Here is a 25169-nt window from a genome sequence, read left to right as displayed (position 1 = left end):
GGAATTAGACTGGAAAACAAAGGCATGTGTTGTCTTTGTCTCAAAGAATACCTATGGTATGGATTTGATTTCTTTTTAATTCAGTTTCTGGCTAGTATTGTCTTCATATAATTAAGCCTGAAAATAAGAGAATTTAAGTTGATCTCTTAGATCTTTTTCTTTCCTCACCCGCTTCATGGTTAGAAAGACAGAAATAATTAAAATAGAAGATGAAAGACCAGTTAGAATCCAGTTAAACACTCTACTCATTAAAACTCAAACTGCCCCTGGCTATAGCTAAATCACTGGGGCATTGCAAGATATTTTTAATTTTCAAGGGAAACAATGCCATCTGTTGGGCATTTTGCAAACTGCTACTGTCAAGTTGTATGGCTCTAACTATTCAGTAAACAGAATGGTTAGGTTGGTTGGTTGGTTTTGGTTTTCGCTTATGGATGTAGCAGCAGAATTACTAAGACTCTAAGGACACTTAGAGCTTTTGCAGTAAAGGCTGTGTTTGAACTTTGAACAGCAATGGTATTCGCGTTCCAACACAAGGAAACTGACCCTTAGTAAACTGTTGCTGGAGGGTTGAATAGCAATAACTCTTTGTTTGCATTGCAGAGATACAGACTTTATTTATTTATTTTTATTTTTTTTTTGAAACGGAGTTTCGCTCTTGTTGCCCAGGCTGGAGTGCTATGGCATGAATTGTGGCTCATTGCAACCTCCACTTCCCATGTTCAAGCGATTCTCTAACCTCAGCGTCCTGAGTAGCTGGGATTACAGGCATGTGCCACCATTCCCGGCTAATTTTGTATTTTTAGTAGAGGCAGGATTTCTCCATGATGGTCAGGCTGGTCTCGAACTCCGGACCTCAGGTGATCCGCCCACCTCGGCCTCCCAAAGTGCTGGAATTACAGGCTTGAGCGACTGCACCCGGCTCAGACTTTAATTTTTTAAAGGAACATGTAATTTAGGCAGTGTTTTCAAATTAAGGATTGACTCCAAAATCACAGTGGAATAGCCTCCAGAATTTCCTAGACTAGATGTACAAGGTAGTAGTAGGACTGGGACTAGAGTATGACAAGTGAGGTTCTCATCTTAGGTGCAAAATTTAAAGGAGTACAGAGAGGTTCAGTAATCATAATAAATGCATTTTAATGCATCATTTTTAAAAGATCAGTGTTAATGCAGAACAATCCATACTGAAAAAATATCTATTTTAAATAAAGACTGAATCCGATCCTGCACTTGCTTGACTCACCTCACTGTCCTCATCCTGACCCTGGCCCTGGCCCTGGGTGTTACACATTAAACTTTTTGTCGTTGTTGTTATTGTTGTTGTTGTTGTTTTTGAGACGGAGTCTCTATTGCCCAGGCTGGAGTGCAGTGGTGCGATCTTGGCTCATTGCAACTTCTGCTGCCCGGGGTTCAAGCAGTTCTCCTGCCTCAGCCTCCCAAGTAGCTGGGATTACAGGCACCTGCCAGCACACCCGGTTAATTTTTATATTTTTAGTCGAGATGGGGCTTCACCATCTTGGCCAGACTGGTCTTGAACTCCTGACCCCGTGATCCACCCGCCTCAGCCTCCCAAGATGCTGGGATTACAAGCATGAGCCACTGTGCCTGGCCTAAACTTTTACAATCCTAATTTTTTTTTTTTTTTTTTTTTTGAGATAGAGTCTCACTCCATCCCCCAGGCTGGAGTGCAGTGCTGTGATCTCGACTCCCTGCAACGTCCGCCTCCTGGATTCAAACGATTCTCGTGCCTCAGCCTCCCAAGTAGCTGGAATTACAGGCGCGCACTGCCACACCTGGCTAATTTTTATATTTTGAATAGAGACAGGGTTTTGCCATGTTGGCCAGACTGGTTCTGTAACTCCCAGCCTCAGGTGATCCACCTGCCTCGGCTTCCCAAAGTGCTGGGATTACAGGCAGAGCCACCATGCCTGGCCTGTAGCCCTAATTATTAAATAATTTGCTGTGCAATGGATTCTAATATTCAAGAATAAAAGTTGTAATTCTGAACCCTTGGAAATGGAGAAAGGCTAGAGCAGCATATGATAAAGCAGCCCAAGGAGGTAGGTTGCCAATGGAGTCAAAGTTCTGATTTCATATTTGGTATAAAGCAGTATCTCCTATTCTTAGGCCCATATCTTATTTGAATGTTTTTCTTGTAGCATGGCAGACACCGACCTGTTCATGGAATGTGAGGAGGAGGAGTTGGAGCCATGGCAGAAAATCAGTGATGTCATTGAGGACTCTGTAGTTGAAGATTATAATTCAGTGGATAAAACTACCACAGGTAACAAAAGCTCTTCTGATCTTAGATGATTAATTAAATTGAATGGTATTTTGGTTAACAAAGTGTGAGATGAAAAAGGACTTTTAAGAATCCAGGGAGACCTCATTGTGGCACTCACTGGTGCTACCTTTTTTCCCATGCTGTAGTCTGTGAAAACCTCAGTTTCCTCATCCGTATAGCTAGAAATTATATATTTATTTCATTGAAAACTTTGGAAGGTTGGATTAACCAGTGTTTATCAAATATCTAGCAGTCTTCTTACTAAAAGATGTATGAACAAGAATTCAAAGTGGTGGTGTGTGTGTGTCAGTGCTCATTTATGTACCCAGTCAAAAATAGGTTCCCATAGTCTTTTTTGTTTTGTTTTGTTTTACTTGAACTTGGTTTCCTTTGTGAGCAGAGTAGAAATTGCCTTGTGTCTGCCTTCATGGACAGTTTACAAATTTAGGCTTGTTAGCTTTTCTTTCATAAAGGTGATACTGCTGAGTCAAATTCTAGATTGCCCTGAATTCAGAAAATGGGTGGTAGTTCTTTTGCTCCCCTAAATTGTACCAGTTGCTCTTTATTTTTATCTTTCCTGTCTTGAGACCTGAAGATGGCATTGGTTTAGGCTGAAATAGGGCACAGTTCAAGGTCTTTTTGGATGGCTTAATGTGCATGGTTATGAATACCACTAGTGGTAATAATAAACCTTTGAGTCGTAGAGGTTTGCTAGTGTTATGTAAGCAAAGTATTAAAATCCCAGTTCAGTGGGCTCAGTGATGTAACTTAATTAACCAGGAGATGTGAGACAAAGAAGAAGGGATTGTGTTTAAATGGTGGACTAAGGGTTAAGTAGGAGGAGAAATCACATGAACAGTTGGATTTATGAAACAGGAAACTTTTTGGCTATAGAGATCCACAACAAGATGGAAAGGGAAGATTAGAGCAGTATCCTTTAGTGTCATCTGTCCCTGTCTCCAAGTGACTGTGCCTCCCCTTCCCCACAGTTTCTGTGAGCCAGCAGCCAGTCTCGGCTCCAGTGCCCATCGCTGCCCATGCTTCTGTTGCTGGGCACCTCTCTACATCCACCACCGTTAGTAGCAGCGGGGCACAGAACAGCGACAGTACAAAGAAGACTCTTGTCACACTAATTGCCAACAACAATGGTAAGTGGGATTATTGGGAAATAATAATCCTGGGCTAGAGGGGTGAAAGAATAAAAAAGGTCTCAGGGGCAGCCATACCTGTTTAGTTAGGTATAGATGTGGTTCTACTAGTTGGAAAATGAATTCAGTAATGATTCTCTGATATGGAAGTGATTTCTGTAGATGGTGCTATTCCTTCTAAGTTAGTGCTGACTCGATACTGGTGTTTCAAGTGAGAGAGCAGTAGATTCTTGCTACTGATAATTTCTAGGAGAGAAAATGTCAACCCAAAATTCCTAACTGTTAAAGAGATCTGGGGCTTTTTTTGTTTGGTTGGTTGGTTGTTTTTGTTTCTTTAATTACAAAAATTCCATTAGTTTGGTAAGAATTTTCCCAGGGCAGCTCTGTATTTTCTCTGGCAGATTCATTTGCTTATTGGTTCCTGAGTGTGGAAGATAGGATAGGGTTGTTGTCTACATGAAAGAAATGGTGAAAGACTAGCGTTTTTAGTGTTTTGTTTTTGTTTTTTTACTAGAAAGGCTATATAGTACTCGTTTCTATTTAATTTCTGATGTCTGTTTCTACACTCCGAAGATGAGTTGACCAGTTATATCTCAAGATTCATAACTGAAGTAGGCACTTTCATAGAGTCATTGCGTTGCTGCAAAGGACTTTATTTTTTAATTATTTTATTTCCTTTAAAACCAAAACAGCTTTAGTACTACAGAAATAATATATGCTTTGTAGAAAAACTATAAAGTAAAAAAAAATTCAAAAGGAAGAAAAAAAATGTTTAACCATAATCCCACCACCTGGAGATAACTGGTGGTTACTTTTATTCTGTACAATATTTATTTTTATATACATCTGTATGTTATATGTGGTGATTTTCTTTTTACAAAAAAAGATTATACAAGTTGTACGTTACTCTGCCTGCCTTTTCCCCTTAATAGTATCTTATTTTAATAAATAGTCATCTATAACATTTTTGATGACTGTATTTCCCATTATTTGATTAACTTATTAACAATGGGTTGTAAGAGGGTATATTGCCATTTTAAGGAGCTTCAGTGAACATTCCTATCTCTGCATCTTTTCTCACATCGTTAATTAGTTCTGCAAATATATTTCTGAAACAAACTGTTGACTCAAAGGTCATCACAGTTTTTAAGAATTGTGATCAGTATTATTCCTGGATTGGCCATCTAGAAATGTTTTATCAGTTTATATTGCTGTTACAAGAGTGTATGGTTTTTAATTTGGGGATATAACCATTTATATATGCATTCCCCTATTGTGGAACATTTGTTAGAGTCGCCATCCTTTGTGATTACAAATGATGCTGTGGTGAACGTTCTCAGGCATGTGTCTTTGCCCGCTGTGTAAAACATATCTGCGATGTAAAGTCTTAGAGGTGAGATTTGCTGGATCAGGTGTTTATAATTTGATAGACGTTGTCAAGTTACCTTAATAGGTTGCTCTAAATAAGTGCCCACCAATAGCTCTTTCCCCATGTTGTTACCAACTTTAGGTATTATCAAACTTTAAAACCTCCATGATTTCCAAAGACTTTCGGTATTTAGGTACTGAAAATATGATTATTATATGGGAAATCTTTAGACTTCTAAAAACCTTATAAATGGGGACTGTTGTGTATATAAAGATGGGAACCATTTATGTAAAGATTTCTATTATTTTATAGATGTGGAAACTGAGGCCTAGAGCATCTAAATAATTTGCTTTAGTTATAAGTATTAACTTAATGGTTGCTAAGTAACTAAACTGGATTTGAATTCGCTGGACTTCAAAGCTTTCGGGATTTCTACTGTATTATATTGCTTTCCTGTGTATTTCTTTTTTTTTTTTTTTTAAGCCAGTCAAATTTAGCAGTGGGGGAGTTGTATACCAGCTTTAGTGACACTAATGTTTATAAGTTCTGATAACCCACAGGACTAGTCTTGTGTGTCTCTTAAACTGTTAAAGTTCTGTTAGCAACCAGCTTACCTAACCTTTTCTTTGATCCCAGGGTTCCAAGGCCCATACTGAGATGGCTGTGTATCTTTTTCTCACCGCCCCCACCCCGAAACGGGATCTTGCTTTGTCACCCAGGCTGGAGTGCAGTGGCGTGAACACAGCTCACTGCAGCCTCAGCCTCCCTGGCTCAGCAGTCCTCCCACCTCAGCCCTGCAAGTAGCTAGGACTACAGGCACATGCCACCATGCCTGGCTAACTTTTATAATTTTTGTAGAGACAGGGTTTCACCATGTTGCCTGGGCTGGTCTCAAACTCCCACGCTCAAGCGGTCCTCCCTCCTCGGCCTCCCAAAGTGCTGGGAGTACAGGTGTGAGTGAGCCACCGTGCCAGGCCAGCTGAGCATCGTATGACATGCTGAGATGACCTGGTCTCCTTGACTCCTTGAATGTACCCTTGATTCTTGAGCCTGCCTATGGCCAGTGTACTAATTTTTTTAAAAAAATATAAATTGACTTTATTTACTTTAAAAGCCTCTAATGTTTATATTAAAAAGTTAACCCATAACCCATGTTCATGAAAAAAAGAAGACAGTGGGTATAGACTGGTAACCACAGTCTTGTATATTCCAAAAAAAATTCATCCATAGATAAGCCTAAATTAATTGCAGTTGTCTAATTTATCTCACTTTATATATCTATATAAAAAATACATACAGTTCTGTAACTTTTTTCATCAGATACTCTTGTTTTTTGTTTTCTTGAGACGGAGTCTCCCTTTGTCACTCAGGCTGGAATACAGTGGCGTGATCTCGGCCCACTGCAACCTCCACTTCCTGGGTTCAAGTAATTCTCTTGCCTCAGCCTCCTGAGTAGCTGTGATTACAGGCATGCGCCACCATGCCTAGCTAAGTTTTTTGTGTTTTTAGTAGAGATGGGATTTCACAGTGTTGACCAGGCTGGTCTCAAACTCCTGACCTCAGGTAATTTGCCCACCTCGGCCTTCCAAAGTGCTGGGATTACAGGCGTGAGCCACCGCGCCCAGCCTAGGAACTCTTGAAATGCTAGTCCAACTTCAAGGATATTGCTTCAGAATAAAGCGAATGAGAAATATTGCCTCTTACAACCCAGTTTCCCTTTAAGCCTTCAGTTTAATTGTATTGGTGTATTATCTGCTTACTACATTAGTAACATAGCAAATAAGAATAACATTTGTTTTTTTGAGACAGAGTCTCACTCCATCACCCAGGCTGGAGTACAGTGGCACAATCTCGACTCACTGCAACCGCCGTCTCCCAGGTTCAAGCGATTCTCATGCCTCACCCACCCTAGTAGCTGGGATTATAGGCATGCGCCACCATGCTCGGCTAATTTCTGTATTTTTAGTAGAGACGGGGTTTCACTATGTTGGCTAGGCTTGTCTCTAATTTCCTGACCTCAAGTGATCCACCCACCATGGCTTCCCAAAGTTTTGGAATTACAGGCGTGAGACACTGCTCCCAGGCAGCAAATGAGAATAACTTTTAAACAATTCAGTATTGTTTCACTTAGTGTGCTTTAGAAAGTTTAGAAATTTAAAATAAAGTAAAAAATGTGTGATCTCAGAAGAGAGAAAGATTTCTTAAACCAAATACAAAAACAGAGCTAACCATAAAGGGTAAAACTGATAAATAGAACTACATTAAAGATGTGATTAAAAAAAAAAAAAAAAAAAAACCCTGAGAAGACAAACCACAAACTGGAAGGTGTTTGTGGCATGTATTACTTTTTTTTTTGAGACGGAGTCGGCACACCAGCCTGCTTTGTTACCCAGGCTGGAGTACAGTGGCGCGATCTCAGCTCACTGCAGCCTCTGCCTCCCAAGTTGAAACGATTCTCATGCCTCAGTCTCCGGAGTAGCTGGGACTACAGGTGCCTGCCACCACACCCGGCTAACTTTTGTATTTTTAGCAGAGACGGTATGTCACCATGTTGGCTAGGCTGGTCTCAAACTCCTGACCTCAAGTAATCTGCCTGTCTTGGCCTCCCAAAGTGCTAAGATTACAGATATGAGCCACCTCACTTGGCCCTCGAAAAGTTACACATAGAGTTACCATATGACCCAGCAGTTCTACTCCTAGCTGTATACCCAAGAGAATGGAAAATGTATGTTCACATAAAAACTTGTGCACTAATATTCATAGCAGTATCATTTGTTATAGCTAAAAGTAAAAACAACCTGTGTCCATCAATTAATGGATAAACAAAATGTATATATACACAATGGAATATTATTGGCCCATAAAAAGGAATGAAATACTGATACATTCTATAACATAGATGAACCTTGAAAACATAATGCTGAGAAAGAAGCTAGACATACAAAATTAGCCGGGTGTGGTGGCACATGCCTGCAATCCCAGCTATTAGGGAAGCTGAGGCAGGAGAATCCTTTGAACCTGGGAGGCAGAGGTTCCAGGGAGCTGAGATTGCACCATTCCAGCCTGGGTGACAGAGCAAAACTCCTTGTGAAGAAAAAAAAAAAAATGAAGGAAAAAAAATCAAGAGAGAGCAAACTTAGAGAAAGTTAGTTGCATAATTCTTTGATTTTTTTTTTTTTTTTAAATTAATAATGTGCAAGGCAGGCAGATCACAAGGTCAGGAGATTGAGACCATCCTGGCCAACATGGTGAAACCCCATCTCTACTAAAATACAAAAAATTAGCTGGGCCTGTAGTCCCAGCTACTCGGGAGGCTGAGGCAAGGGAATCGTTTGAACCCGGGAGATGGAGCTTACAGTGAGCCGAGATCGCGCCACTGCACTCCAGCCTGGTGACAGAGTGAGACTCCATCTCAAAAAATAATGTGCTTGATACCATATGACGTCTGAAGTACAGAAGAAAACTCTTGGAATTCATTGTCAGCAAGGTGGATTGTTTTGTTTCATTTGTTTGTTAGGTTTTCTTTGTTTTGTTCGAGATAGGGTCTCACTTTGTCACCCAGGCTGGAGTACAGTAGTGGCACGAACATGGCTGGCTCATTGCACCCTCCAACTCCCAGTATCAAACGATCCTCCCACCTCGGCCCCCCAAGTAGCTGGGACTACAGGTGCACACCACCACGCCTGGCTATTTTTCATTTTTTATTTTTGAGACTGAGACTCACACTGTTGCCCAGATTGGAGTGCAATGGCACAATCTTGGCTCACTGAAGCCTCCACCACCTGGGTTCAAGCAATTGCCATGCCTCAGTCACTCAAGTAGCTGGGATTACAGGCATGTGCCACCATGCCCAACTAACTTTTGTATTTTTAGTAGAGATGGGGTTTCACCATGATGGCCAGGCTGGTCACAAACTCTTGACCTCAAGTGATCCGCCTGCCTTGGCCTCCCGAAGTGCTGACATTGTAGGTGTGAGCCACCACGCCTGGCCTTGTTTTGTTTTTGAGATGGGAGTCTCACTGTGTTGTCCAGGCCGGACTCAAAACTCTTGGGCTCAAGTGTTCCACCTGCTTCAGTCTCTCGAATAGCTGGACTACAGGTGCTTACCACTGCTCTAGGCTGGATAATCCTTTTAAAGGCTTTTTTTTTTTTTTTTTAAGCACCAGAATTCTGATAGCCTGTTTCATCCTCTGGAAATAGAACCTTGTAAGACACTTGAATTGGCAGAATTCCTTTGAGCAAAGATTTAATAAGATTGCAGAAATCATTAAAATGCTTCTAAATAAGTATAATTTACCCAGTGTGACTTTCCATAGACTGGCTTTTGCTTTCCATTGTATTGTGAATCTAATCTGGTCTTAGAAAACCACTTTTTCGTTGTACCATATTTTTGGAAAATTTCTTTTTTTTTTTTTTTTGAGATGGAGTTTCACTCTTACTGCTCAGACTGGAGTGCAGTGGCGCAATCTCGGCTCAATGCAACCTCTGCCTCCTAGGTTCAAGCAATTCTCCTGCCTCAGCCTCCTGAGTAGCTGGGATTACAGGCATGCGCCACTACTCCTGGCTAATTTTGTTATTTTTAGTAGAGACAGGGTTTCTCCATGTTGGTCAGGCTGGTCTCAAACTCCTGACCTCAGGTGATCCACCCACCTCATCCTCCCAAAGTGCTGGGATTACAGGCGTGAGCCACCTTGCCCGGCCTTTTTGGAAAAATTCTAACAATCCACCAAAATTTAAACTTGACTCTGATATAAGAGAAAATATTTGCAGAAAATGCTGTTAAAATTCTTTATAATGGTATTTACAGGTTTGGTAGAAACCTCGTCTGTCTTTAAGAGACTTGCTAATGCTGATTGATTTCACAGAAATGAAAAAAGCCTCCATCTTTCCCTTCTTGTATTTAATTGGGATGTTCAGCTAGTAATTACCTTAAGAATTTTTAGAATTAGGATAAATAAGAGATAATTTATTTTCTTTTGTCCTAGAAGTTAAAATAATGACTAGAAAATATAGACTTTTGCTTAGTCAGTATTTTTCAACCATAAATTTCAAAAGGATAGAAACAGATGGTTGGGGAACCTGTAGATTAAAAGACTTGACTTATGTTCATCAATTGCACTTTGCAAACATTTTGTAACTGGATTCAGACAAATTCTTTAAAAAATACAAACAAGGCCGGGCGCGGTGGCTCAAGCCTGTAATCCCAGCACTGTGGGAGGCCGAGACGGGCGGATCACGAGGTCAGGAGATCGAGACCATCCTGGCTAACACGGTGAAACCCCGTCTCTACTAAAAAATACAAAAAACTAGCCGGGCGAAGTGGCGGTTGCCTGTAGTCCCAGCTACTCGGGAGGCTGAGGCAGGAGAATGGCGTGAACCCGAGAGGAGGAGCTTGCAGTGAGCTGAGATCCGGCCACTGCACTCCAGCCTGGGTGACAGAGCGAGACTCCATCTCAAAAAAAAAAAAAAAAAAAAAATACAAACAAGTAAATTTGAATTTTGACTGGGTATTTGATATTGAATAATTATTATAATGTTCAGGAGTTATGTTGGTATGATTCTTTTATCTTTTTTTGAAGTTCTTATGTAGGAGGTACATTTTGAAATACTTATAGATGATATGATCTAGAACTTGTTTTAAAGTGATATGGGAACTATTAAGTATGTAGAAGGTATAGAAGAAATAAGACTTGCCATACGTTGATAATTATTGAAGCAGGGTGGTGGTTACGTTGGGGTTCACTGTAGTGTTCTCTTTTTATGTATGTTTTGACTTCTCCATAATAAAACATTTAAAAAATTAAAAAACCCACCATCGATAACTTGCCAGTATAGTTTAACATGGATAGAACTTGCTGGAATTTTCTGTTTTATTTATCTATCTGCCTCTACAATCACTAGTCTTCTGGCTCAGTAACTGAGGGTCTAGTCTACTGATGAGCTCTCAGTTTCTGAGAGAGTATGAGATAAGCCACTGTTGGCCCATTAGTAGCCACCTACATGCCTATTCCTTTGGTGGTCTAGCTTTGTAGTTAACTGTGGTGATATAACCTGCCAGGTAGAACATACATTTCAGAGGGGCCCATCCCATTCTGGTGATTTTGGGTAAAAAGTTGAGGCCATATTTTGCTTGACTCTTTGGTTTTTTGTTTCTTCTTGTTGTTGTTGTTTTGAAACAAAGCCTTGCTCTGTCGCCCAGGCTGGAGTGCAGTGGCACTATGTTGGCTCACTGCAACCTCCGCCTCCCTGGTTCAAGCAATTCTCCTGCCTCAGCTTCCCAAGTAGATGGAATTACAGGTATACGCCACCATGCCTGGCTAATTTTTAGTAAAGACGGAGTTTTGCCATGTTGGCCAGGCTGGTCTTGAGCTCCTGACCTCAAGTGATTGCCTGCCTTGGCCTCCCAAAGTGCTGAGATTACAGGCGTGAGCCACCATGCCTGGCCTGCTTGATTCTTTAGCTTAGGTATATTGGCACTCTGAAATTTTCTGTCTGGTTTTGAGTATTCTTTGTAAATCAGGAAACTTAGTATTGGCTTTTTCACCAAATGTCATGCAATGGGGGACTTAAAAATATTTATAAAATTGTCTCGCAAATGAAAGGAATTTAAGATATTTCAATAATAAATAGCCCAGTTTATTAATATTTATTCATGAATGAATCATTATCTTCTGAAATCATGTCATTTTTACTTGGTGTGGGTTAGTTTTTGTCCAGGTCTTCTGTTTATCAGCCCTGATGACATAAAGAGAAAGGCTACAGTAGGTAGCCTGTCAGTCTCTGGGTTCCCAGTGGTTGCTTAAAGAATCTTGCATTTCTCAGATTTAACTCACTAGGAAGAGAAACCATTCTTTAGATTCTATGTACTTGCTGAATTAATGTTTGTTGATGAATATTCTTTTAAAAAAATTAAGGGGGATTAGCTAACAAATTATATTCTAATAAAACAGGCTTTACCTAGTTAAAATATGGAAAAAAGACTTAACATATTTTATTCTGCTGCTTTGGTGGAGGAGATTATATGTGGTCACTTAAATCATGAGAGTCAGGGTACTAGCCACATAGAACTCTAATGTGTCTTTCATCCCCAGTTATGACATATGGGTAAAGTGTTAGTGAACCTCCCCTACCCATCTGTTTTTCTGTTAGTTGTAGATTTGGGTGAAGCTTAATTTTTTGGTGAATTTGGTCACATTAAACCTGAAATGAGTGGCAGTCTTGAATATTTTGGCATATAGGACACCATTTCTGTTTCTAATAAAATATGGATTTGTACTTGGGAGGCTGAAGTGGAAGAATCGCCTGAGCCCAGGAAGTTGAGGCTGCAGTGAGCCATGACTGTGCCACTGCACTCCAGCCTGGGTGACAGAGTGAGACCCTGTATCAGATAAAATAAAATAAAGTAAATCAGATAAAATAAAGTGGGTTTAACACTGTTTCTAACATTCCTTTTTTTTTTTTTTTTTCTTCCTTTGCCCTTTAGCTGGCAATCCTTTGGTCCAGCAAGGTGGACAGCCACTCATCCTGACCCAGAATCCAGCCCCAGGTCTGGGCACAATGGTTACTCAACCGGTATTGAGGCCTGTTCAGGTCATGCAGAATGCCAATCATGTGACTAGTTCCCCTGTGGCCTCACAACCAATATTTATCACTACACAGGTGAGTAGGACTCTGAATTCCAAGGTTGCTAGAGGAGAGAAAGACTATGAACCTCTGAAAGCTCTGACTTAGGGTCTTTGGCATCATTAGAAGTGGTTCTAAGTCTTGTCTCTTGACCTGGCTTTCTCATTTACTGTTCTGCAATTTGATGTTGACTGTGGAAAGCCCAGCTTAGATAGCATGGCTGGGTAATATCTTCTTTAAACCCCTTAGAAGTTTGTTAAGTGATTTGATTAAAATCTAGAGAGAAATTAGTGGGAAAGCTTGGATTAGGAAGCCTTAATGCTTGGCTCTTGCGGCTTTTCACCGTTTGCTTGGACTGCTCCTCTTCCCATGGGATGAGTTAGTTAACTTTTGGAGATGTATATATGTAATTGGTGGAGTTCATGGAGACCTTTGGGAGATAAGGAAGATGACTTATTTGATATATAATGTGTTGAATTGAAGTTGAAAGCCTAATTCTGAAAGCCTGATTCTAAAGGCAAATGCTTCTCTGCCTGTGGCTTCCTGAGTTGTAAATTCTTATGAATTTGCCAAAGGTTTGTGGCCTTTGAAGTAGACTTTGGGAACAATTTCTTAGGATTGTTGGTATGTTGAATCACTCCAGTGAACATTGCTCTTCCCCCCGCTTCCCCACCCCCGCTTCTCTTCATTTAGCACTTCAGGGAGCCAATGTGTTGATGAGGTTTTTTAAACCAATGCTCTCTTAAGTCAGGGAATAGGTTTTCATTTTTGCTCATGTGTACCAAAGCTTGTTCTCTAGTTTTGATATTTTGTTACTCAAAAGTTTGCCAGAATTTCCTAAACTTTTCCATCTCAGTCGTTTAAAAGCTATAATTCTAGAGAGAGAACCATTAAGTAAGAGTATGGGAATTTTTTTGGATATAGGTCATACTGCAATGTTTGTTAGTGTTAGTTGGTCTCCATGTTAAAGATCATTTTGCTTTTTAATACAGGGATTTCCTGTAAGGAATGTCCGGCCTGTACAAAATGCAATGAATCAGGTTGGGATTGTGCTGAACGTACAGCAAGGCCAAACGGTTAGACCAATTACACTAGTTCCAGGTAAGGAAAAATGTCTATCCATTTGGAGTAAACCGGCATCCAGAAGATTTGTTTTTGTTGTTCTACATATCCTAAGTCATTTAGTAAGTATATTTAAAGAAAATATAAAAATCTTAATGATTTAAGCCCAATTTTTAAAAATCTGTTTGGCCGGGGTGGTGGTTTTATTTATTTCTGTTTAGCTTTTTACCACCCTTCATGAAGTAGTAAAACAGAGTTTATAGTCATTTTTCTGTAACTGGTATTTAGTCAGCTATTAAGTTTGTTATCCTGGAGAAATGTTATTAATGCAAACTCACAAATTCATTCCTTACACATCTCCTCATTTGCACGGTGGGATTATAAACTTTGTTTTAATTTTATAGCACGGATTTTAGATATAAACAAATGACCATTCCCTTTATGGATAAATACTGTCAATGACTAGATAGTTTTTTTGTGTTTTTTTTTTAAGATTCTGCTAGATAGTTTTTTTGTTTTTTAAGATTCTGAGAAGGATAATTTTTTAAAATCTTAGAATTTTCCATTGCTCTATTTAGCATGTATAAGTTTACTACAATTCAGACCAAAAAAGAATATCTTAATTTAGCTATTTGTAAGGGTACCTCTGTAGCTTGTCTCCCTAAGGTTTTATTTTTTGTTCTCATAGCCCACAGGGGTTTTTAGCCCTCAGTTTGACCAGCTTACCCTGGTATTTCTTTATTTTTCTCAGTGGAATCGTCTACAGTTGAGCCAGTAGACATTCTCCTTTGGGACATCCTAGTAGAATGACATAGTCTGTCTTCTGAGTTGATAGGAAAGGACGGAAGACTCCTTTAGTACTCTGAGAAAGACTGATTTCTTTTTTCAGGACCAGGTTTGCCATTTGGCCTATATACACCCATATTGCCAGTACCGAGGTCGAGCTACTAATTGTATTCTTAGAATTAAAAAGGCAGTGTGGTAAGGTGTTTCAGGAGGAGTTGATGGGAGTCTTAACTAAATGTTTTTAGGCTACCCAGGCTAATTTATTTTGTCAATATGGACACCTTGTGCTTTCTTAGTCTTTAGAATCTATACTACTCTTGGAAACTTCTGATGATCATCCATCAGTTTGGGGAAATAATCTTTCCAGTAAAGGCAGGGAGAATGTTTTATAGGTGAGCTCACTGACCAAGATCTGGTACTTTATCTCTCTTTTAAAGCCCCAGGTACCCAGTTTGTTAAGCCGACAGTTGGAGTTCCACAAGTGTTCTCCCAGATGACCCCTGTGAGGCCAGGCTCCACAATGCCTGTGAGGCCCACCACCAACACCTTCACCACCGTCATCCCGGCCACTCTTACCATTCGAAGCACCGTCCCACAGTCCCAGTCCCAGCAGACCAAGTCCACTCCCAGCACTTCCACCACTCCCACTGCCACACAGCCAACCTCACTGGGGCAACTAGCTGTTCAGTCTCCTGGCCAGTCAAACCAGACCACGAATCCCAAGCTAGGTAAGGCTTGGGAAGAGGAGATGGCAGAGCTAGGATGGGATGGTGGGTGGAGAACAGATGATTATCACTTGGTCACCGTAGCTCCCTCCTTCCCCTCTCCACCTGCAGTGAGCATTGCCAGCTTTGTCACTGTGAAGCGACCTGGCGTTACAGGTGAAAATAGCAATGAAGTGGCCAAATTGGTGAATACCCTTAACACAATCCCTTCCCTGGGCCAGAGTGCTGGGCCAGTGGTGGTGTCCAACAACAGCTCTGCTCATGGCTCTCAAAGAACCAGCGGACCTGAGTCATCAATGAAAGGTACAATAACCTGAAAGACCCTGAGCAGCCAGTCATTCAAAAACATTAATAAAGTGTTCGTTGTATCAGAGCTCTATACTCAGAAATACAGAAATAAAATAAAATATAGCTGCTGTAGTTTGTTCTTACAGAAACTTTAGTAAGGAGAAAGTCACTTATAAAAAGTGTAACTGAATCAGCTCTAAGAAATTCTATGTGTAATTGTGCTTTGGAGATTAGTGAAATTGATCAAGAGATTGGTGAGATAATGAAAGATAACTTCATGGAAGAGATGGATTTCTAAACAAGGTTTTAAAGTTGGGATTTGGTAGAGAGATCTTCAGGTTGAGAATATGAGCATGAGGGTTTTCGATGGTCTAGAGCAGGGGTCGGCAAATGTTTTCTGTAAAGAGTCTAGTAGTAAATTTGGAGGCTTTGTGCACGATATGTAGCCTCTGTTGCAGCTGTTAGCTGTGCTGTTGTGGTGTGGAAGCAGCCACAGGTACATAAACGAATGAGCATGGCTGTGCTCCACTAAAAACTATTTATGGACTGAAATTTAAGTTTCATAAAATTTTCATGTGTTGAAAAATGTTATTCTTTTATTTCAACCTTTTAAAAATAAAAGCCGCAAGATGCAGTGGCTCACATCTAATCCCAGCATTATGGGAGGCCAAGGTGGGAGGATCACTTGAGCCTAGGAGTTTGAGACCAGCCTGGGCAACATGGTGAGATCCCTTCTCTACAAAAAAAAAAAGAAAAATTAGCCAGGTGTGGTGGTGTATGTCTGCAGTCCTCGCTACTCAGGAATCTGAGGTGAGAGGATGGCTTGAACCCAGAAGGTTGAGCCTGCAGTGAGCCGTGATCATGCCACTGCAACAGAACGAGACCCTGTCTCAAAAAAAGGTAAAAACCTTTAAAAAAAAGTTGTTGGGAAAACTAGATATCCGTGTCCAAAAAAATGAAGTTGAACCTTACCTTACTCTTAATACAAAAATTAACTCAAAATGGATCAAAGACCTAAATGAACTAAAACTATAAGACTCTTAGAAAAATCTGGCCGGGCGCGGTGGCTCAAGCCTGTAATCCCAGCACTTTGGGAGGCCGAGACGGGCGGATCACGAGGTCAGGAGATCGAGACCATCCTGGCTAACACGGTGAAACCCCGTCTCTATTAAGAAATACAAAAAACTAGCCGTGCGAGGTGGCGGGCGCCTGTAGTCCCAGCTACTCGGGAGGCTGAGGCCGGAGAATGGCGTGAACCCGGGAGGCGGAGCTAGCAGTGAGCTGAGATCCGGCCACTGCACTCCAGCCTGGGCGACAGAGCGAGACTCCGTCTCAAAAAAAAAAAAAAAAAAAAAAAGAAAAATCATAGGACAAAAAGCTTCATGATACTGGATTTGACAATGATTACTATTTCTTGGATATGACACCAAAAGCATAGGCAAGAAAAGAAAAAAATGGGTAAATTAAATTATATCAAAATTTAAAACTTTTGTGCATCAAAGGACATTGTCAACACAGTGAAAAGGGAAGCCACAGAATGGGAGAAAATATTTGCGAATTATGTATCTAATAAGGGGTTAACATCCAGAATATATAGAGAATTCCTACAGTTCAATATCAAAAAAACTCCCAAACAACCTTTTTTAAAAATAGGCAAAGGAGGCCGGGCGCTGTGGCTCACGCCTGTAATCCCAGCACTTTGGGAGGCCAAGGTGGGCGGATCACGAGGTCAGGAGATCGAGACCATCCCGGTGAAACCCCAGCTCTACTAAAAATACAAAAAAATAGCCGGGCGTGGTGGCGGGCGCCTGTGGTTCCAGCTACTCGGAAGGCTGAGGCAGGAGAATGGCATGAACCCAGGAGGTAGAGCTTGCAGTGAGCCGAGATGGCGCCACTGCACTCCAGCCTGGGTGAGAGCGAGACTCCGTCTCAAAAAAACAAACAAACAAACAAAATAGGCAAAGGATTGGCTGGGCGCAGTGGTTTATGCCTGTAATCCCAGCACTTTGAGAGGCCGAGGCAAGTGGATCACGAGGTCAGGAGTTCAAGACCAGCCTGACCAATATGGTGAAACCCTGTTTCTACTAAAAATACAAAAATTAGCCAGGCACAGTGTTGTGTGCCTGTATTCCCAGCTACTCAGGAGGCTGAAATGGGAGAATTGCTTGAACCTGGAAGGCAGAGGTTGTGGTGAGCGAGATTGTGCCACTGCACTGCAGCCTGGGCAACAGAGCAAGACCCCATCTCAAAAAAAAAAAAAAAAAAGGTAGGCAAAGGACTGAACAGAGCTTTCTCCAAAGAAAGTTATAGCTAATAAGCTCATGAAAAGGTGCTCGGCGTTATTAATCATTACGGAAATGCAAATCAAAACCACAATGAGGTACTCTCTCACCCCCATTAGGATGGCTATTAGCAAAGAACCGGAAAATAACAAATATTGTTGAGGTTGTGGAGAAAGCAGAACCCTTACGCACTGTTGGTGGAAATGTAAAATGATACAGCCACTTTGGAAACAGTGTGATGATTCCTCAAAAAGTTAAAAATGATAGAATTGTATGCTCCAGGAATTCCACTTCTGGTTCTATACCCAAAAGAATTGAAAGCAGGGTTTAGAACAGGTATTTGTACACCTATGCTCATTGCAACATTATTCACAATAGCTGAAAGGTGAAAGCAGCACAGAGGTCCATCAACTGATAAAGGCATGAATAAAATGTGGTATTCACATACAATGGTATATTGTTCAGGCTTAAGAAAGGAAATTCTGAGGCCGGGCGGGGTGGCTCAAGCCTGTAATCCCAGCACTTTGGGAGGCCGAGACGGGCGGATCATGAGGTCAGGAGATTGAGACCATCCTGGCTAACACGATGAAACCCCGACTCTACTAAAAAATACGAAAAAAAAAACTAGCCGGGTGAAGTGGCGAGCGCCTATAGTCCCAGCTACTCGGGAGGCTGAGGCGGGAGAATGGCGTAAACCCGGGAGGCGGAGCTTGCAGTGAGCCGAGATCGCGCCACTGCACTCCAGCCTGGGCGACAGAGTGAGACTCCCTCTCAAAAAAAAAAAAAAACACACAAAAATTAGCCGAGCGTGGTGGCACGTGCCTGTAATCCCAGCTACTCGGGAGGTTGAGGCAGGAAAATCACTTGAACCCAAGAGTTGCAGGTTGCAGTGAACCGAGATCGCGCCACTGCACTCCAGCCTGGGCGACAGAGCGAGACTCCCTCTCAAAAAAAAAAAAAAAAAAAAAAAAGAAAGGAAATTCTGCTACAACAGTGCTACAACATGGTTGAACCTTGAGGACATTATACTAAAGTGAAATAGGCTAGTCACAAAAGGACAATTACTATATGATTCCACTTACTTGAGGTACCTAGAGTAGTCAGATTCATAGAGACAAAGTTGAATGGTGGTTGCTGGGTTGGAGGCGAGGGGAGAGTTTTTTATTGGATATAACTTCAGTTCTGCAAGATTGAAAAAACAAAAACAAAAACCTTAACAAAAAAAATCACATACAAATTATTCTTAGGTTATGGGCCAAACAGAAACTGGCAGCTGGGCTGGATTTGATCTGCGAGCTGTGGTTTGCTGACCCCTGGCCTAGAGTTAGAACAATAAAAGGAACGTGCCTCAAACATAGTGATCTTGAGCCCAGGGAGGTCAAGGCTGCAGTGAGCTTTGGTCGTGCCACTGCACTCCAGCCTGGGCAGCAGACTGAGAGACCCTGTCTCAAAAAAAAACAAAAACAAACAAACCATAGTGATCTCTCATGCTTGCTTATCGTTTTATATATTTCTCAGGGAGTGTTTGACCTTTTCCCAAAAGGTTAGTAATCTTTTTCCGGTGTCATTGTATTAATCTTATCAATTCTTCTCACTTCTTTCAGTGACCTCTTCCATCCCAGTATTTGACCTCCAGGATGGTGGACGGAAAATATGTCCACGGTGTAATGCTCAATTTCGTGTTACTGAAGCTTTGAGAGGTCACATGTGTGTAAGTGATATCACCTGTGATCCAGCTTAAGTGGCTTCTGCCATTTACCTTCATTAATATTGGAAGCTTGTGAAGCAGGGGCTCTAAAATGACTGAAGCTTTTTAGAGGGTTACTGTTTCTCTTGGTCTGTTTTTAAAAGAGCTGTGTACTTTGGAATGTGATGGGATACATTTAAAGACCCTCAAATAGATCAGAACATATGTGATCTTACTTTCTTAGCATGGTAGATTTTGAAACCACACAGAAGAACAGGTTTATAGGTAATAAGGACTCAAACCATATTGGCCTCAGTTCATTTTCTGTTAATTGTATCATTGGATGAATCAGGAGCTCTTATTTCTATTTTTTAGCTTTTCATTTTTTGGTATTAGTCCAGACAAAAAGGTTGGAAATTGTTTTTTGCCAGGGAGCTCAGAGCCGAGTTATACTAATGATTAAGGGACCTAAGACAGGCAGGAGGGAGAAGTACAAAGTATGGTGTTTGGGTGGCGTATGGCTGTGGATATACTCTAGAAAAGGAGTGAAACTTGGAAACACTAAAAGACTGAAGGGTGAAAGCTGAATGAGAATACCTGAAACCAAACCATTAACAAGGAATGGTAGTGAAGTTAAGGAGTTAGCACATTCTAGCCCCCAGGATAACCAGAATGATCAGATGTCTTTCTTTATAGTACTGTTGCCCAGAAATGGTTGAATACCAGAAGAAAGGAAAGCCCCTGGATTCAGAACCCAGTGTCCCATCAGCAGCAAAGCCCCCATCCCCTGAGAAAACAGCTCCTGTTGCTTCCACACCCTCTTCTACACCTATTCCTGCTCTGTCACCACCTACCAAAGTACCAGAGCCAAATGAGAACGTGGGTGATGCCGTCCAGACCAAACTCATTATGCTTGTAGATGACTTCTACTATGGACGGGATGGTGGCAAAGTAGCCCAGCTCACAAATTTCCCTAAGGTCGCCACATCTTTCCGATGCCCACATTGTACCAAAAGACTAAAAAACAATATTCGGTAAGTGTTGAAGAGCCTTGGAGGTTACTTTGGACAAGAGAAGACTTACATTTTCTTATATATTTTAAGTCTTTCTCTTTGGAGAATGGACCTAACTACTATACAATCTTGCTGGGGTTATCTTTAAATCAGTAACTAGGACTATAGAAGGAGATATTGTGGTATTAAACAAAAGGTCACTGGATCGAGTAAAGGAAACCAGTACATCTCCTTTCACAGAACTCTCTTAGTTTCAAGAACTCACTATTTTTCTGGGCTCAGAAAAGGATATCCCAAACAGGAAGTTTGGGGAATGGAGGGGAGTAGATAATGTTTGTTCTGTGATTTTACCATTATATTTCTAAAAAGCTACTGATTTTTTATGTTTTCTGTACTTTCTCTTTGTACTTTATTACAGATTCATGAACCATATGAAACACCATGTAGAACTTGATCAGCAGAACGGTGAGGTAGATGGTCATACTATCTGTCAGCACTGTTACCGCCAGTTTTCCACTCCCTTCCAGCTTCAGTGCCACTTGGAAAATGTTCATAGTCCCTATGAATCTACTAGTAAGTTTGGAAACTCTTAAACTCTAGGGGAATATACCTTGCCGTTCACTCATTGAATGGCGCTGGGGGGAGCCCATTATGTTTATTTACATGTGGGTAACAGTGTAGAGGAAGTACTTTTCATATTTGTAGCCAGTTCTTTACTTCATTCACCTTGTTTTTTTTTTTACAAGCCTGACTTTTATTTTGTTCGAGCATGGATTGAGTTCAGTCTCAGATCCTGAATTATTAGGGGCCTTGATTCAGAACCACTGTAGAAAAACAAACGTAATGAATTTATTTCTTAGGTCTCTTTATAGAAGGAACAGTCATCTATTTGCTCATCCACTTTAGTTAATACCCTGATAGGTTTTATGTAGGATAGAAGATAATATTATGAAGTACTTTATCATGAAGACATTGCTTTCAATGAAATATAAGATGAGCTGGAGTGTTTTTACACTGTACATTTTATAGATGTAGGCTGGACATAAGCTCAAAGAAATTAAATAGGATAAAAGATAATATGGGCCGGGCGCAGTGGCTCACGCCTGTAATCCCAACACTTTGGGAGGCCGAGGCAGGCGGATAACGAGGACAGGAGATCGAGACCATCCTGACTAACACAGTGAAACCCCGTCTCTACTAAAAATGTAAAAAATTAGCCGGGCATGGCGGCAGGCACCTGTAGTCCCAGCTACTTGGGAGGCTGAGGCAGGAGAATGGCATGAACCCGGGAGGCGGAGCTTGCAGTGAGCTGAGATTGCGCCACTGCTTTCTAGCCTGGGCGACTGAGCAAGACTCCATCTCAAAAAAAAAAAAAAAAAAAGAAAAGAAAATATGTCCAGGCACAGTAGCTAACACCTGTAATCCCAACACTTCGGTAGGCTGAGGTGGGCGGATCACCTGAGGTCAGGAATTCAGCCCAGCCAACATGGCGAAACCCTATCTCTACTAAAAATACAAAAATTAGCTGGGCATGGTGGTGGGCGCTTCTGTAATCCCAGCTCCTCGGGAGGCAGAGGCAGGAGAATCGCTTGAACCTGGGAGGCAGAGGTTGCAGAGAGCTGAGATCATGCCATTGCACTCCAGTCTGGGCAACGAGCAAAACTCCATCTCCCAAAAAAAAAAAAAAAAAAAAAAAAAAAAAAATAAAAATAATAAATAATTTAATAATAAAAAAAGTGTTTTAAAAAAAAAAAAAAAAAAAGACAGTGCTTTCAATGAAATATAAGTTGAGCTGGAATGTTTTCTACACTGTACATTTTATAGATAGATGTAGGCTGAACATAAGCTCAAAGAAATTAAGTCACTTGCTTATGAGCACACACCTCTAAATACACCTCTACTAAGGAGACATTGTGAGGATTTAAGCCCAGTGTTGAGAATACTTCTGATGTCCTTTACAGGATTTCCAGTTTTGTTGTAAAGACGAAAATTATGTAAATATAGGAAAATGTGAGAACAAATTAGTATATTATAAACATAGACATTTTTAAGATATCATTGATAGGCAAAATAGTTCAGAGAAGGGAAAAAATCCTTGTGGTTAGGTTCCAAGAAAGTTGTGCTTAAATTTAAGAAAGGTTTAGACGGATGGAAAGTAGTAAGAAAAGCTTTTAGGTGATTGAAAACAGCATGATCAAAAGCATAAAAGACATATGCATATTATCTGGAAGCATTTGCTGCAAATGAAAATCCTTAACTAAAAATGAATTAAACAACAAGGACTGGGTGTGGTGGCCCACACCTGTAATCCCAGCACTTTGAGAGGATTAGGTGGGTGCATCAGTTGAGGCCAGGGGAGACCAGCATGGCCAACATGGCAAAAGCCCATCTCTACTAAAAATACAAAAATTCGCTGGGTGTGGTGGTGCACGCCGATAATCCCAACTACTCAGGAGGCTGAGGCACGAGAATCACTTGATCCCAGGAGATGGAGGTTGCAGTGAGCTGAGATTACACCACTGCACTCCATCCTGGATGAAAGAGCGAGTCTCTATCTCAAAACAAAAGAAAATAATAAGAATATATTTTGTATCATTTAACTGAGAGATACAGAAACGGATGCTTCAGCCTAGAACTTGACTGCTCTGCTGTTTTCCAATAATTCTCTTGTCTCTGGCTCATAGCAGGGTGACTGTGTAAGTGTCAGGCACTACGTCCAGACAAAAAATGGGTAGACAAAGAAGAGACCTTATCTTCGCGTCTTTCTTTCTTGAATCTGTTTTCTTATGAATGAGAATTGCTTTCCTTCTATATCTCTTTGACTATTTATTGGCAAGGGAAATGGAATTGACATTAATGGCTTATACTAACACTAGGCAGTAGAAATATGCAAGCTTCATGGGTAGTTTTAATTTTTTTCGCTTTAAATACAGTAGTGCTCCCTTATCCTCAATTTTAGTTAGTTTTAGTCAATCACAGTCCAAAACTAGGTGAGTGCAGTACAGTAAGATTATTGAGAGACTACGTTCACATAACTTTTATTACAGTGTATTGTTATAATTGTCCTTTTATATATAATATATTTTTTATTGTTAATCTCTTTGCCTAATTTATAAATTAAACTTTATCATAGGTGTGTGTGTATATATATATATGTATATATGAAAAAACGTGGTATGTATAGGGTTCACTACTATCTGAGGTTTCGTGTATGCACTGGGGGTCTTGGAACATATATTTCCCATTGGCAAAGGGGGTCTACTGTAAAGTTTAAAAAAATAGGCAAAATTACTTTTAACAGCATATTTTATTCAGTATATTAAAAGTATTTCAACATGAACTCAAAATTTAAAATTAATGAGATATTTGTCATTCTTTTTTCAAATACAAATCTAAATTGGATTCGAGCTTACCACATGTTAAGTGTTCACTAGATACATGTTGCTGGTGCCACCATATTAGACAGTGGAACTTTGGACTAATCATTTGGGAGTAGAATGTATATTAGAATCAACCGGGCCAGGTGCAGTGGTTCAGGCCTGTAATCTCAGCACTTTGAGAGGCCGAGGCAGGCAGATTGAGCTTAGGAGTTCAAAACTAGCCTGGGCAGCATGGAGAAACCCCGGTTCTACAAAAAAAAAAAAAAAATACAAAAATTAGCTGGGTGTGGTGGCGCATGCCTGTGGTCCTAGCTACTCAGGAGGTAGAGGTGGGAGGATTGCTTGAACCCAGTAGGTCAAGGCTAGAGTGAGCCATGATCATGCCACTGCACTCCACCTTGGATAACAGAGCAAGACTGTCTCAAAAAAAAAAAAAAGAATCAGTGGTGATACTGCAGTGTAGTGCCAGGGTAGCCAGCTTGGTCTAGAATAGGACTCAAGATTCTTCACTGTCAGTTGTGTGAAGCCAGAGTAACTCATCCATACCTCTCAGTGAAAACACTAGTTTTTTGAGACAATAGGGTCTTGCTCTGCCACCCAGGCTGGGGTGCAGTGATGCAATCATAGCTCACTGCAGCCTCAAACCCCTGGGCTCAAGCAGTCCTCCCACCTCAGCCTCCTTAGTAGCTGGGACTGTAGGCGTGCGCCCCCACACCCAGCTAATTTATTCCTTTTCTTGGAGGTAGAGACAGGGTCTTGCTGTGTTACCCAGGCTGGGTACCTAACTCATTTTTACGCATATTATGGTGGGTGGGTTTTGTTACTCCGAAATTCCACAAATAAAATTCCACAGAGGGAAGATAAGCTTTTCCTTCTGGAAAAGAAACAATGTAGACCCTCATTGATCTTTTTTCTGTTGGTTTCCGTGACTAAATTTTTGAGTCTCTTATGACAAAATTTTATACTTAGCAAAATCACCTTTCCTTAGTGATTTCAACTTTATTATTGCAGTCTTTTGTCACTTCCTTTTTTGCACCCTTGACAGATCTGGCATGAAAGTAGTTTTTTTGTTTGTTTGTTTGTTTGTTTTTTGAGACAGGGTCTCACTCTGTTAGCCAAGCTGGAGTGCAGTGGCACAGTCTTGGCTCACTGCAACCTCCACTTCCCAGGCTAAGATGATCCTCCCAACTCAGCCTTCTCAATAGCTGGTACTACAGGCACATGCCACCATGCCCAGCTAATTTTGGGTTTTTTTGGGGGGTGCGGTGAGGGGGGTTGTAGAAATGGAGTTTTGCCATGCTGCCCAGGCTGGTCTCAATTTATTGAGCTCAAGCTCGGCCTCTCAAAGCTGTCATTACTGGCATGAGCCACCGAGCCCAGCCTTTTTGTTTTTTTGTTTGTTTGTCTTTTTTTTTTTTTTTTTTTTTTTTTTGTGACGGGGTCTCTGCCCTGTCCCCCCCCGGCCTGGCGGGCAGGGGGGCGCTCTCGGTCTCCCGGCAAGCTCCGCCCTCCCAGGTTC

At 41.0% G+C, this 25169-nt stretch overlaps 1 protein-coding gene across 11 annotated transcripts in view; it reads left to right on the top strand.

The window, feature by feature from the left end:
* POGZ (pogo transposable element derived with ZNF domain) overlaps positions 1 to 25169 on the top strand; it is a 55796-nt gene that overhangs the window by 14033 nt on the left and 16594 nt on the right. For 3 of the 11 annotated variants that reach the window (XM_009181179.3, XM_009181196.4, XM_009181187.4), the window contains exons 2-10: positions 2163 to 2287; positions 3277 to 3435; positions 12288 to 12463; positions 13420 to 13528; positions 14713 to 15003; positions 15085 to 15303; positions 19175 to 19281; positions 19954 to 20291; positions 20689 to 20843. In XM_009181179.3, the coding sequence (XP_009179443.1) occupies positions 2164 to 2287; positions 3277 to 3435; positions 12288 to 12463; positions 13420 to 13528; positions 14713 to 15003; positions 15085 to 15303; positions 19175 to 19281; positions 19954 to 20291; positions 20689 to 20843 (1678 nt within the window). In that variant the 5' untranslated portion in view covers position 2163. 11 annotated transcript variants of the gene reach the window in all.

The sequence above is a fragment of the Papio anubis genome, chromosome 1, assembly GCF_008728515.1.
Source record: "Papio anubis isolate 15944 chromosome 1, Panubis1.0, whole genome shotgun sequence".
Taxonomy (NCBI): Eukaryota; Metazoa; Chordata; class Mammalia; order Primates; family Cercopithecidae; genus Papio; species Papio anubis.
Note: the sequence above shows the minus strand (reverse complement) of the source record. Positions and strands in the feature narration are given on the sequence as shown.